A 15,310-nucleotide genomic window follows, 5' to 3' on the forward strand; every position below is an offset into this window, starting at 1 on the left:
CGGTTTACTGCTGACTGCTAACTAAAACTTCCTTTAACTCACACTGAGTCACCAAAACAACATCAGCAGGAAATTCACCAACTCACTCAAAGACTGTGAAGAAGCGTCTTTATGTTTATAGTCATAAAAGCTACTAAATGGAGATTCTGTTGTCAACTATAGACATACAGTATATGCAAAATATATTGTACAAATATACATTCAAACTGTCTAAACAGCAGTTATGATTTTCATTTCCTCATTTTGAGGCATCACTTCCTGCACAAAGCGAGATCATCAGAAACACAGCAGGACAAACATTTCACTTATGTCAGTGTATAAAAATGAAGGTTGGCTGTGACCAACTGTGGTAAAAACAACAAAGCTTTCATCATGTTTTTGGATATTTTTTGGAAATATAATGGCCTTTGTCCATCTCTTTGATTTCCTTCCTGCTCCTCAGAGGTTGAACCCTTTAGATTTGAATGACCTTTCCTTTAGCGCCACTCTCACGATGAACTTTACATGTTTAGCTCCACTGAAGGTAAGACTTTAAGAACAGATACATTTTCATGATGTTTGTTCATGTCGTGGCTGTAATGAACTCTGCAGCATGTAGGGGGAGCTTACAAGAGTTTAGACTGTCTGTTTATGTTCAGTACAGTGAGAAACCTCCGGGTCTGAAAAGTAAAGCAAATGCAGAAGTGCCTTAAACCTGCATTCTTTCTAATAGCCAGCAGGGGGCGACTCCTCTGGTTGCAAAAAGAAGTCTGATTGTATAGAAGTCTATGAGAAAATGACCCTACTTCTCACTTGATTTATTACCTCAGTAAACATTGTAAACATGAGTTTATGGTCTCAATCGCTAGTTTCAAGTCTTCTTCAATACAGCATGATGTTCATTTAGTAAATTATGGTCCCATTTAGAGTCAAATAGACCATAAAGCAGGGGATGATTTAAAGCGTGTCTACCTTGTGATTGACAGGTCGCTACCATGCCGTTGTCCGGTCTGGGAGTTGTCCGTGTTTTCGTCTTACAACTTTAACCCTTTCACAGTTTGTTTTCAGTTCATGAATGTTAATTGTAACATTTTGGTCGCCTAAAAATATCTTATTCAACGTTCGGTTGTACTTAGCTCCACCCTCTCGTGTCACTTCTGGTTGCAAAGAAAGTATAATGCTGAACTTGAGGCTTCAAACCGGCAGTCAACAAACCAATGGGTGACATCACGGTGACTATACGTCTACTTCTTATATACAGTCTACTGTATGGTTCAGTTCTGCAGCTAACGTTCCTGCAAGTCACACTTAATACAGGAGCCTCTTATATTAAAGCTAATGTCAGTGAATGTGGAGATTAAAGAATAAATGAACTGAAACTGAAACGATCAGTTTAGGTATCAATCCAGGACTATACATTTATCATCTTATCATGAAGTATTCAGCGCTGAGCTCAGGCTCTGCTGATGGAGCTGAAGATTAGATAACACAGTGTCGTTACCTGACAACCCCATCAGCGGGACAATAGAGGGGAGATGGAGGAATCTGCTGCAGCTCAGGTTACATCACTCTGGAAGCTGAGGCCATGAAGCCACAGGCCATTGATACATATTTTTTTTTAAAGTTTGATTATTTGGGTCCCCATTAGCTGTTACCTCGGCAACAACTCATCAAAAATCATATAGCCTATTCTTGGCCTTTCTTCTTCTGAAATCTCTTTTTACCACCGCAATGGTTATTTTTTATTTTAGCAGCTACATCTGATTAGCTTTTCATTTTTATTTTATTTTTATGTTGAACAAAAGCCATTTTGCTTTCTATTATCCATTTTACTGGAAACACTGCGATAATTGTTTAAAGGTGCTAAATGCGAGATTGGGAGGATTTCTATTGCTAGCACGCTCACATACACTAACATGCACTAAAAGCATGTGCAGCTGGCCCGGCAATGTCAACAAAGCACAGAGAAGCTCTGATTACAACACACACAAAGGGAGAATAACTTCATTCTCTGCTCAGGTAGACATTACTCCTCTATATCATTTTTCTAACAAGGGGGATGGCACCCCCCCTCATATCGCCTACTGTATACTGTACATGAGAACATGTTGACAATGTTCTCAATGTGTTAACAGAGAACAGCTGAAAGGTTTTGTCTTACTTGTTGTATTAAATAGGATAAGTAGTTTGGAGAAGCAACAGAGGAGTTCTGGTTCCAGGTTTTGGACCAGGTTTTGCCTCGGGAGTCCTCGCCCCCTCTGACTCATGTCCACACGGAGTGTTGTCTCCATCAGGAGAAGGTTTCCCGGTCAGGAGGATCAGATGACCGCGCCTGGAAACCAGACCCAGCTCGGCGATTATCTGAGGTGTTTGTCCGACAGCTCGCCTGCCAAATGAGATGCTTGTTGTTTCCATGGATGCGTTGTTTACAGTGTGAAGTGTGAAAGGCTGCATGGTCACAAACAGACCTGAGATCAGGTGTTACCACATACAACAATATCAAGGTATCTCATACTGTTAGTTTAGCACAAAGACTGGAAGCAGGGGAAAACTGTTAGCCTCACTCTATCATAGGAGGGAACATCCACCTCCAACTCTGTCTGATTCACACGTTGTTTCTTATTATTACTAAAGCTACTAACCGCTCCATCCTGCAGCGAGCTAGCAGAGTTCAGACAGATCAAACCAACAACTCCACTATAGTTCAGGACTTTAGAGATGCTGTGTTCAGTTAGGCTACTAAATGGAATAATGCTATTATTATGAGCATATTCTGAGACAAAACACAATAAAGTTGAAGATTAATTATACACATTTTATTCTTATCTTATTCTAACATTTTAATTATCCTATTTTTATTTTTTTACTGCTTATTTGCACCAACGAACCAAAGCAAATTCCTAGTGTATAACTGATTCTGATGTTTGATTGAATGAATACAACTCCCACCGTCTAGACTGCAAGTGTATCAGACGTGCTTTTCACTTGCACGTCTCACACAACAAATACGCTGTCATTTTAATCTATGCAGATGTCTACACTGCCTCTGTGCAGGTGCGTGTCTCAGCTCCGTCTCACAGGTGTAACCGCGACTTGAAACGTTTATTTACACTTCAATTCTACTAAGGAAACTGTTTTTCCCCACTGTGTCTATGGCCGCAGAGCCAACACATTCTCACTCCCAACTCGTCAAATACCGCTGCTTGGTCAGTGCCCCTTGGCATCAGAGACCAACACACGGGGTACCCTTCTTGGGTTACTTTTGGACGAACCGGGGACGGCATGTCAATATAAGCTCAAAATAAACTTCTGTTTTCACAGGAAGTTAGGTTTAGGCAACACAACCACTTAGGTAGGGTTAGGAAACGGTCATGGTTGACGTTAACCTCACTGACTAGTACCTCACGGGGCTGACGATACCAACAAGTCACGTGACAAAATAAGTCAACGTTACACCGGTCTCCTGGTTGAAAATCTTGTGTTTGTTTGACCCATCCACCACCCCTACTGCCCTGAGCGGACTCTCAAGCTATTAATACTACGTCACTTGCTCAGACCGCCGAATAACGCTGAAGGTGGGTTTACATATGAGTTAGTTGAAATTGCTAAAGGGTGCCTCTGTGCGTCGGTTTCCGATGCCAAAGGGTGCTTACTTAACGGCAGTATTTAACGAGTTGGGAGTGAGAACGGGTTGACAGAGCAGCGGCTGAGAGGCAGCGATGCAGTCATCACTGGTGGCCCCCACCGACTGGTGCCAGTTAAGAGTCGTGAGTGAGGAGTCAGCAGCCAATCAATGGCAGCATCGAACAGGCAATAAAAGGTGTTTTGAGAAAGTGTGAGTCACTGCAACCGTGTGAGGTCCTTGAGCACGCAGCCATAAATGAGCACCCAAAATATTATGCAGCAGTGTCTGAGATTAGCCGTGGACAGACACAGCGATGCACACACTCACTCACATAGTCGATCTCAAGATAATAAGGGAAAAGGTAACGCCTGCACACTGACTTTATGCAACACAAGTTTATTAATGACTACGTTTCGATCCTACCTGGTTCTTTGTCAGGACAGAATGTTTGAAAAGTGGAAACCGCACCCAGGTGTGATTCATCCAAAAAACCCAGTGGTTAAAAACCCACAAACAATTAACAATTTAATAATAGACTACAAAGAAAAACTACACAAAAGACCGTATTACAAAAGCCATACTTCTAAATATGAAACATGTATGTTATTTATAAACATTATATCATCACATTAAAAAATACTGCATTAAAGGACCACTGTGTAACATTTAGGCAGATCTATTGGCAGAAATGGACATACGTATGTTTTCGTCAGTGTATAATCACCTGAAATTAAGAATTGTTCTGTTTTCGTTACCTTAGAATGAGCCATTTATATCTACAAATGGAGCTGGTCCTCTTCACAGAGCCGGCTGCCATGTTTCTACAGTAGCCCAGGACGGACAAACCAAACACTGGCTCTAGAGAGGGACATTCACATTTTCGTGTCGCCCACAGTAGTTTTCCTACACGCTTGGCACACGGGAGAACTTTCAGTTGGTTACAATCTGCAACATCACCACTAGATATAATAGCTTTTGAAGGAGGCTAAATAACGCTCCAAACTTACGCTAAATTTTGGTGAGGAAAAACTGTCATGGTCATTTTCAAAGAGTCCCTTGATCTCTGACCTCAAGATATATGAATGAAAATGGGTTCTATGGGTACCCACGAGTCTCCCCTTTACAGACATGCCCACTTTATGATAATCACATGCAGTTTGGGGCAAGTCATAGTCAAGTCAGCACACTGACACACTGACAGCTGTCGTTGCCTTTTGGGCTTCAATTTGTTATGATTTGAGCATATTTTTGTATGCTAAATGCAGTACCTGTGAGGGTTTCTGGACAATATTTGTCATTGTTTTGTGTTGTTAATTGATTTCCAATAATAAATATATACATACATTTGCATAAAGCAAACATATTTGTCCACTCCCATGTTGATAAGAGTATTAAATACTTGAAAAATCTCCATTTAAGGTACATTTTGAAAAGATTAAAATGATTAAGCGTGTGATTAATCATGATTAAATATTTTAATAGACTGACAGATCTAGTACTACTGTATATGAAGAGCCAACCATAATTAAAGGGACTGTTTGTAACTTTTTACACGTATAAATCTACCGGGTCGGGATCTCGCGTATGCGCGCTCACGTATGCGCGCTCGCGTATGCCCCGGAGGCTGAAGCAGGAAAAGCCAACACTAGGATCAGCAGTGATTCATGGAGAGACCTTCGTCTGGTCAGCTAACATTACTGCCAAGCAGCTGAAATATAGAGTGATATTGTGGTTTTAGCTGACGTGTGTCGCCTCACTGTTTTGAGCGATGCTCGTTCATGTCTATTTAGAGCGAGCAAGTGCAAGCCCGTCGCTGACTTTCGTTGACTTCATGGCCACAGGTGTCGCTGTTAACAAGCATTTCTGAAAGTTACAAACAGTCCCTTTAAAAAATTTTTTAAAAAAATAGAGCAAATGTTTGACAGCATTCTCTGGATTCATACCTCTAGAGTCTGGAGAGGGGGAATATAATAACTTTCTCGTTGGAAGTATTTAAAAACAAAACGAACACAATTAGTCTGGTTACTGTTGTTGTTGTTGTTGTTGTTGTTGTTGTTGTTGTTATTGTTGTTGTTGATGTTGATGCAGAGCTGCTGCAGGTTGTCATGGTGATAAAAGGAGTCACGCTGGTCAAACATCTATAAGTCTGTCTCTCACAGTGACGCTCCATCACACTGAACCTCCAGAGGAGCTCACAGACACTCTGTGAGCCGCCGGGCGTGTCTCTGCTCGGCTGATGGGGATTCCGGTTTTTCCTGTCGGCTCCTACCTGGTTCAAACCGCAGCAGCTCTCTGAGTCCAGCTTCATCATTCACCGAGCAGCAGCAGCAGCAACAGCAACAACAGGATGGCCCACAACACTGCCACCATGGGGAATCTTCCCAGCGGGATCGGAATATGTACGACCATCCCAGACATCCTCTACCTGCCCGAACTGGTAAGAAAACAGCAGCTGCAAGACGCACTTTAAACAGCTTTATATGATCAGGAACCTTCTGTCTGTCTGCGGCCAGCGGTGCGCACTTTTACGCACGGTGCGGTCACTTTTACGCACGGTGCGGTCACTTTTACGCACGGTGCGGTCACTTTTACGCACGGATGAAAACACCAATTAGTAAATTAAAGTAGAGAGTCTGACTGAAAAAGGTCGATGGTTAAAAGCAGTTGATAGTAAACGTGTTGCTGGTTTGTAGTGTGGAGACTGAAGGCTCCTCCTGACTACCTTACTGACTGATGGACATTATTTATTTATTTTTATAATATGTTTATTGGGTTTTCTTATTTTCACAAACACAATAAGAATACAAAAAAAACAAACAACAAACACTGGTACAGCTCAGATAAAAAAAAATGTATATAGGAGGTCATAGGAAATAGTCATGTTCAAGAGACTCCTTGTGAGATAATGGAGGAGAGATCAGGTCCAATATAATTCAGATAGGGGCTGTCAAATATTGTAGAACTGATCTACTTTGGCATGTAGAATATTTGTGAGATATTCCAAAGGGACCATCTCAAATGTGACTTTCCAGCCTTGGACAGAGGGTTTCTTATCACTGATCCACTGTAGTAATATATTTTTTCTAGCAGCAAATGTAAGAATGTTATATAACCTTTTGTATTTTATTTATTAACATCCTCCGCTGGTTTTCACACTGCAGAGAACATGTTAACAACTTATTAAGTTTAAATACTAAAATCATGTTTCCTCTGATTACATCACTCCTGTCAAATGTCCATATTCTGGTTTTACTGGTTCTATTTCCTGAAACAAGAGGCCATAAACTGCACTGAGGACAAGAGGAAATTATTTCACCACATTCCCTTTCTTGGTTTAACCACAAAACATCTCAACTCTCTGATTTGCAGGTTGATATTGATGTGTAGTGTTGACCTTTGTTTTCTGTCATTGAATCAGTGTTTACATGGTTCGCCTCAATGTCACATTTATACCGTTTCTGATACTAAACATTATTATTATTATATATTATTATTATTATTACTAAAAGATAATAATTATTATTATATTTGGAAATGAAATGGACATTCTGTCTTTTATTAAAGAAACAGTGTGTAGGATTTCGGGGATCTATTGGCAGAAATGTATTCAGAATATTACGACTGCGAGTAACGTTATTAACTCTGGGCCAAGCAGGAAAAGTTAACAGTGTGTGGTTTTTCCGTTCTGGGCTAATGTAGAAACACGGCGGTGCCACATTGTGGACTCTGTGGAGAGGACCCGCTCCTTAAGTAGATATGAAGGGCTCATTCTATAACGAAAACACAACACTCCTTATTTTCAAGTGATTATACACTAAAGAAAACATACTTGTTAATATCATATTCTATTTCTGCCAAAAAAATCCCCTATTTGTTACACACTGGTCCTTTTATGAAAAATTAGCATCATCGCTTTATGTAGTGACACAAATACAATACGATAGTGGCGTAAATCCAGCACATTTGAATGACATCCCGAAATTGGCCAAAGTCCCGTACACTGGCCTGACTCCGGGTGTCGATGCTGACCTGATTTCAGCTCAAATGCATCAACTTTGCATGAACCAAATTCCAAATATTGCAGCACAATTTGGGCAACAGTCGTCTCTCATTTGGTCCTGTGGTGCCAGAACACGGCATATTTGAAATTTATAGGAAATGTAGTTAAGTAATTTGTAATCTGCAATATTATAAAAAGAAAAAGTACGAAAGAAGGTAAGGGGTCAGAGGATCACAGCAGCCAGACGTTAGACAGAACAGATATTATTCCTACAATGAACCTGCGTGACGGAGGAGAGATCGGAACAAAAATACGAGCTGATACAAAAAGATAGAAATGTTTTTATTGTTCATATTTAACGTCAAAGAGACGTCAGCACAGTCTGAACAGAGGAGGAATGTTGCAGGTGTTTTCTCATGCATTGACTCTCTCTCTCACACACACATGCACATACACACTCGCACACACCCGCACACACCCACACACACACACACACACACACCCCCACACACACACACACGAACAGTGTGTGAGCAGGTGGAGTCTGGTGGAGCTCCATGAATAATGCAGCCTGTCAATCATCAGAGGTGTAGAGTGAACGAAGGCAGCGACGCCCTGCTCTGTGCTGGAAATACAGGGTAGACAGAATAATGGAAATACACCAGCTAATAAAAAGACTTAACTAGAATAACAGAAACTGCTACAAAGGGTCAGAGCATTCAAAGAATGTGTTTTATAATAAGCTTTAAATGGCTCAAAAAAGAGCGTTTGTGGTGATGTGTGCATCAAACAAAAGCCTGGGCGCCTGCAGGGCACGTTCTAAAAATAGCATGAGTCACCGGTAGCGTTCGGTCCGTTGCATGTTTGGCATTGTTTTTCTGGTAACCGAGAATGTTTGGGTAAAATGCTGCGCTCGTCACTGTCACCTTTTACCCAGCCGTCCAAACACAGTGGTGGAGGGGCGGGACAAATACCACAAAGACCAACTGTCTGACCGTCCTACATGTAGCCTACGAGTGCTGAACAACAACAACAACATATTTCCTCGTTCACAAAATCTCAGCCCACATAGAACGGTGGGACCGTCCTCTCTCCCTACGTGCTGCAGCCTTCCCTTCATCCAGAGCAAGTAGTCTACCATGAACCGACAAACAAGTCGCCCTCCATATTATACTCTACCCTTCAAGTAGTTTTTTAGTCTCAAAAAAGGTTGGTGACCCCTGGCCCAGATCCAACAAAAAAAATCTACCTCCAACAACTTCGTCCGTCTGATTTACATGTTGTATAATGTTTATTGATCAGGTGTAGAAATAGAACTGTAAAAAGGAGTTTTACCAGCGTTGGAGCTTTTTGTTGACCAACAACCTTCTGGGAGCAGTGACTGATCACAGCATCTCTACAGTGCTGTCAACTAAACCAGGATGCACTGGTTAGTAGCTTGTTAAATAACAAGATACAACCAGAAATCTCCTTAGGTTTCAGGCAACACACCTACTTGGTTCGGTTTAGTAAAAGATCAATGGTTGGGTTAAAATGAACCCTTTCTGACAGAAATCCCTGCAAGCAAACTGTATATAAATAGACTGTATATAAAAATAGACGACATGGCGGTCATGTCTAGAAGGTAACCCACAAATTGCGAAACTCTTGAGAGATGGTTAAGGTTAGGCATTTACCTTGAATGGTTAAAGTTTGACATTGACCTTGAATAGTTAAGATTAGACATTGACCTTGAATGGTTAAGGCCAGGCATCGACTTTGAATGGTTAAGGTTAAGGACGTTTTTGCATGTTTTCGCAATTTGTGGGTTAAGCCAAAACATCTGGATCGCCCCCTGGTGGCTGGCTGCAGTATAGGTCATAAATCCCGCCCCCTCCATGTTAGCGGATGGGACATGGACCAAACTAAAAAGTCAAAGTACATGTCAAATAATTTTTTCCCAAAGATGTTTTCTGTCATTTTAGGTATGATGTATGATGTATATCGCAGGTTTAGCCCTCTGATTACTTCTGCGCAGACTGGCTCCAAATGATGTAAAAAAAACTCAAGATGATAGCTCCCATATCTGGGATATTTTGCCTTAATTTTTGTACGGTGGGAAGAAGTGTAGAGGCGTCATCCATTTATATATACAGTCTATGGATACAACCTGTTCAGACAGAGTGGGAGGTGGAAAGGTTTTGTTAAATGTTGTCTGTCTAGAAATGTGCTAAGATATGAACATCAAGGGAGTTAAAGATTCCCCTCAGTTGCTGTAAAATAGCTCAGATTCAAAGAGTCTCCATCAGTTTAAGTCGAGTCAGGCCGAGATAACAGGACTAAAACATGTTGAGCACATTTCTGCTAGATGTTGTTGCTAAATGCCTGAATGTCATCCTAAACAGTGAAACATACAGTTTAGAGCTGAAACTGTTCTGCTCTCGTCAAAGAGTCTCCTTCCTTCCAAAGACAATTTTCCACATTCCACACACTCCTCTGGTTGCAAAAAGAAGTCTGATTGTATAGAAGTCTATGTGTTTTCAGTTCAGGAAAGTTAATTATAACCTTTTGGTCGCCTAAAAATGTCTTGTACAGCGTTCGGTTGTACTTAACTTCACCCTCTCGTGTCACACAAAATACCAAAATGGCGATGGCCAAAAGGCTTCAAATAGGCAGTCCACAAATGTGACGTCACGGTGACTTTATGTCCACTTCTTATATACAGTCTGTGCCTTCAACACACTGTTAGTCAAAGAATGATGGATTTATTGCACAATGCCATTTAGTATTGAAAGTATGAGAATGGAGTAAAACTGAAATGAAGAAAGAAAATAAAGGAAACAATGAGTATGATAAGCCTCATTAATATACATTTCCATCATGTATTATATGCCTCATAAAGCCTGACTGATATATCTGGCTACTAATGGCCTATAGCCAGCTGAAAGCCACTAACAGGACAGGTTAGGTTACATGGTGAACAATGAATAGCGCCTAACACCAAACACATGATCTAACCTAGCCGTCCACAAAAATATAAACAACGACGCATGTATAGGCATCTTATAAAAACTGTACTTACAGACAATACTTCTCTAAGGGATTCTAAAAGAAGATGGATGTAGATGCTTTGACGACAGTCCCACAATGTGCTTTCTTCCCAGGAGTGCAAGGAAACAAAAATGGCCTCCTGCAGGGTTCAAAGGGCAAGCAATAAGGCTTGTACTATACAAAACAGAATCAACACCAGCTAGTGGCTGCAAGATGAACTGAAAGTTTATTTTTCTCAGGTCCCAAACAGAAATAATTAGTTGATTAATTAATTAGTTAAAGGAACAGTGTGTAGCATTTAGGGGAATCTATTGGCAGAGATGGAATATAATATTAGTTAGAGCTGTCGATCGATACAAATACTTCATTTTTTTTAGATGATTAATTGATTAATAATCAGCTCATGAATTGATAATAAAAACAATTGTTAGCTGCAGTAAAACAAGTGGTGTCGGTGACATGATGTGTTAAGGTCTCCTCTCATGTGTCTCTGTTGTTCCTGCAGGTCTTCGGTGGTCTGGTCTGGATCCTGGTAGCGTGCACGTTTGTGGTGCCGCACAACCCTCAGGGCTGGGTCATGTTCGTCTCCGTCCTTTGCTTCACCGTGACTTTCATCTGGATAGTGGTGTTCGCCTGCGGGATGCATCACAACAAAGGCCGCTGGGCTGCAGCAGTAAGTCCTCCACACATTTTAGCAAAGACTTAATAATGTAAAATGAGAAAGTTTGTGACTCGGCAGCCATGTGGAGATCAGTTGAGGAAATACCAAGCACCGCCCACCAGCCGTAGCAAACTTTCTCATTTTACAGATAAACAGTACACTACAAGATGTTTCTGAAAACATTTGAGGCGAGAAATGGGCATTACAGTAACAGAATATTGATTCATATTTGATCAGCGATGCCTAGTTTGACCGTTTGATCGGAGTTTGTGAGTGATTGACAACTGCCTCCGTTGAATGAACAGCCAATAGGAACGCTCACTCTGAAATGACCTGTGATTGGCCAAAGTCTCCCGTCACGGGCTAGATTTTTTAAAGCCTGCAGAGCCATGAGGAGGTGCAGAAGTGTAGTTTTCTCTCAGAACACTTGAATTACAATATGCTGAAAAGTTATTATGGAAATTTTGCTCAATGCTGCCAAAAACATTCTGCCTACTACAGGTTTGATGTACGACGGCATATTAGGGCCATTGTATGTTAAAAAATAAATAATGACGGAGCTGGGAGTAATATTCAGAGAAAAAACTAAACATTTTCAAGATTAAATTTGGAAATTTACAAGAAAAAACTCACATATTCGCAAGATTATTAAGTCATAAATAGTGAATAATGGAGTGCAAAATGTGGTAACGTCAGCCACCGTCTGAATGTTGTTGCACTTAAACTAGTGTTATTATGGTAAGGATGGCCTCTGAGGCGAAGGTCCTGAAAGATACACGTACACGTTTTCTTTCATGTTCTTTCTGTGTTCTTTTATGAACATGAGTAAATACTAATATTGTAGAAGTTACAGAAAAGTAGAGATGAACAGCTTCTATCTTTGACTACACGAAGGCGTGTCTTGTTTGTCAGCCTCTGATTCTCAGCTCTCAGATTATGGAGGAATGTTAGGAACAACAGAACAAATGTGGGAATGCAACACAACACCATGACACACCAGTTTTGTGCAACCGTTTGTTTGTTTGTTTTGACTCTGTGCCAGTGCAAATAGTGATCGTTCATGTTCTGTTTTTGTTTTCCTCATCTGTCAGGACGTTATGTTTCACGGCATCGCGGCCTTCCTCTACCTCAGTGCTTCAGTGGCTTTGGCCAAAGTGACTCTGGAGATGAAGGAAGTGGGCGGCCAAAACTACCATCTGGACATCGCTGCAGTGGTGAGTCAGACAGTTTCATATTGAATGAACTGCAGAGAGGATGATCTGACCCAAAACCAATAAAACAGAATGACAGAGAGACCTGAACCTGCAGAACCACAGACCTGAATGGGTCCAAATAAACTCACTGGTTGTAGTTTTCAGTCAGTTTTCTTCTTCAGCTCTAAACCAGCTGAGAAACCGTCTGATTGACAGCATCATCACAGCAGTCAGATGCTTTTATGAAGAGCAGCGTTGGTGGATGTTTTTTCTGTGTCAGCCGTCACATACAGAGTAATCTGTAGTCCCACTAACAAAACACAATGATCTTAAAGGAACAGTTCAATATTTAGTGAACTCCTCTCCTTCTCTTTCTCTCTAAGAGTTAGATGTATAGATTGATACCACTCTCACGTCTGTACGCTAAATATGAAGCTACAACCAGCAGCTGGTTAGCTTCGTTTAGCATAAAGATCAGAAACAGGGAAAACAGCATTAATGCTTATTAAACCTTTCCCACTATTTCCCACAGTGTCAACCTATTTCCAAAGTTGATATCACTGAATGCACTTAGCTTGATATGTGTAATCCTTGCACCCTATTCGACTCTTATCAGCTCATAAATATGCGTTATCATTCGTTATAAACCTCATAGATGTGGGTCAGTAGGAGCCTACTACGTTGTAAAAGTGAAAGTGAAACTTAAAAGCAACATGTTCTAACATGTTGTAAAACTGAATGAAACATCACGTTTTGAACTCAAACAAAATAGCTTGTTTAGGCCTTCTTTAGGTTTATGGCAACAACATCACTTAGTTAAGTTAAGGGGGAAAAAATCGTGTTTTGGCTTAAAATAACTATGCTTCAAAAGTGAAAGTGAGACTTATGGTTGTGAACACAAAGACAGCTACATGTAGGTTTCAAATAGGATGTGAACCCCGGCCTCCTGGGTGAAAGTACTTCCATCCTTCATCCCCAACCTCCATCATATGAGTTTCATAATACTGTCTATACTACAGCACCTGGCTTCTGCTGTCATCATTATTACGGTCGCTAGAGGTTGCTGTCGTCTTCTTTTAATCCTTCTTTTGGTGATCTACCATGTGAATCCTCTAGAGGCTTATAACCACAATAACACATTTAATGACCTGATAACAGTCTAACTCTCTGAATCCTCAGTAAACTTGTAGCAGGTGTGCAGAACGGACTATTTTTAAACCTCAGTGAATAGAGTGCTGCAGCGATGACATATTTTTGTAGGCCAACCAGGAAGTTAGCATTGCCCTGGTTCCCTCGACAAAAAGTCAATGAGATTTTTCCAGTGGGTTTTGGATTATTGCAGAAAATAAGCTCTGCGGCAAACAAACATTTATGATATTTACACGTTTTGTTCAGCAAGATAATCTCCACAACTGAACACCTCTTCTATGATTTTTGAAGTGTGAATGCAACTGCCAGAAGTAAAAAGATAACGTTAGGCTATAAACGAACTACACCACGGTCTCATGAGCGCGAGTATACACAACAAGGCTGTAACGGTGGACGAGTCGTCTGATGACGTTTAGTAGTCTCATTTAGCCACTTGTGAGCAACCTCCTTTTTTAAGACACATAAAAGCTTCAAAATTCACGAGTGGGATATTTACTGACATATTTTATATTGTAGAACAAAACGTTAAAATCTCTTCAGCTTGTGTTAACCACAGACCCTATTTCAGGCATCTAACTAAAAACCCATTGACTACCAGACGAGGGAACCGGAGGTGCTAAAAATGCGAACTCATTTCCGGGTTTTAGGACTCATTCCTGAAACACTCTGTGGGGAAATCCAGCAGCTGAGAATTGATAGTTTGCTCTATTTTGTTTTACTATCAAGAAATTAATTCCACAAGACAAACTAGAATCAAACATGGATGTCATGAAAAACATTGTTCTTATTCAAGAAGATACCAAAGTCTTAATATCGGAGCTTCTCACAAGCACCTGAACATATCATGGAGGAAGTGTAATAATAGTGGGTGAAAACATGCTTAACAGCTGTTACGGTGCTGAGATTCTACAGGGCAGATTATTATGGGTGATCCTGTGGATGTTCATGGTCCTCAGAGGATCTAATCTTCCACTGATGTTCTCTTTGTCTCTTCAGGTCTTCTCGTACATGACGACTCTCCTCTACTTCGTCCACACCATCCTGTCTGCCATCCGATGGAAATCTTTCTGAACCAGAGCAGAAGTGATCTTTATCCTTAAAGCTTGTACATAAAGCTGCGGCATGGTGACGTGAAGGGAGGGCTGAAGGTGATGGAGACTCACTGCTGAGGTTTTTGTTCTTCCCTCTGCTGGTAGAGGAAGCTGTGACGCAACATCTGGATCACCACAGCGTCTCTCAGCGTCTGGTTGTCTGAAGCAGGAGGGGTTTTGAGGGATTTAAAGTGATGAAGTTTAGGCTTCACTGCCGGGTGGTTTGTGTCACAGAGCTGCTTCATCTGTTCTGTCAACAGATCCACAGAAACTCAGAAGCATTTAATCCAGATGTTGCAGAGCCGGTTAGCAGGTTCAACTACAGCCTCACAAATGAACAACAGTTTGAATCAACAGCAAAAAATGCTGAGCTGTTTCTATTATTTTGTCCACCCTCACATGTTGTAATGTGCACACTCGGCTCATCTCTGCCTCCTCTGAGCATCTTTACTGGTGTCCCTTTTGTTACGTTTTTCCTTTAGTTAAATCATTTAATTTGGTATTCTTGTTTCGCTCTCAGCTGATTTTATATTTTTATAAGTTTCTTAACAACAACATTTAATTAAATGTGGATCAGAACAG

At 40.9% G+C, this 15,310-nt stretch overlaps 1 protein-coding gene across 1 annotated transcript; it reads left to right on the forward strand.

Annotated features, from left to right (window-relative positions):
• Nucleotides 1–5,881: 5,881 nt before the first annotated feature.
• On the forward strand, nucleotides 5,882–15,280 carry LOC119483538 (myelin and lymphocyte protein-like). Its single transcript, XM_037761756.1, has 4 exons — nucleotides 5,882–6,041; nucleotides 11,140–11,307; nucleotides 12,387–12,509; nucleotides 14,634–15,280. The coding sequence occupies exons 1-4, from the start codon at nucleotides 5,952–5,954 to the stop codon at nucleotides 14,706–14,708; spliced, it is 456 nt and encodes a 151-aa protein (XP_037617684.1). The 5' UTR covers nucleotides 5,882–5,951; the 3' UTR covers nucleotides 14,709–15,280.
• The last annotated feature ends 30 nt before the right edge of the window (nucleotides 15,281–15,310 follow it).

Source organism: Sebastes umbrosus, chromosome 3 (genome assembly GCF_015220745.1).
Source record: "Sebastes umbrosus isolate fSebUmb1 chromosome 3, fSebUmb1.pri, whole genome shotgun sequence".
Lineage (NCBI taxonomy): Eukaryota > Metazoa > Chordata > Actinopteri > Perciformes > Sebastidae > Sebastes > Sebastes umbrosus.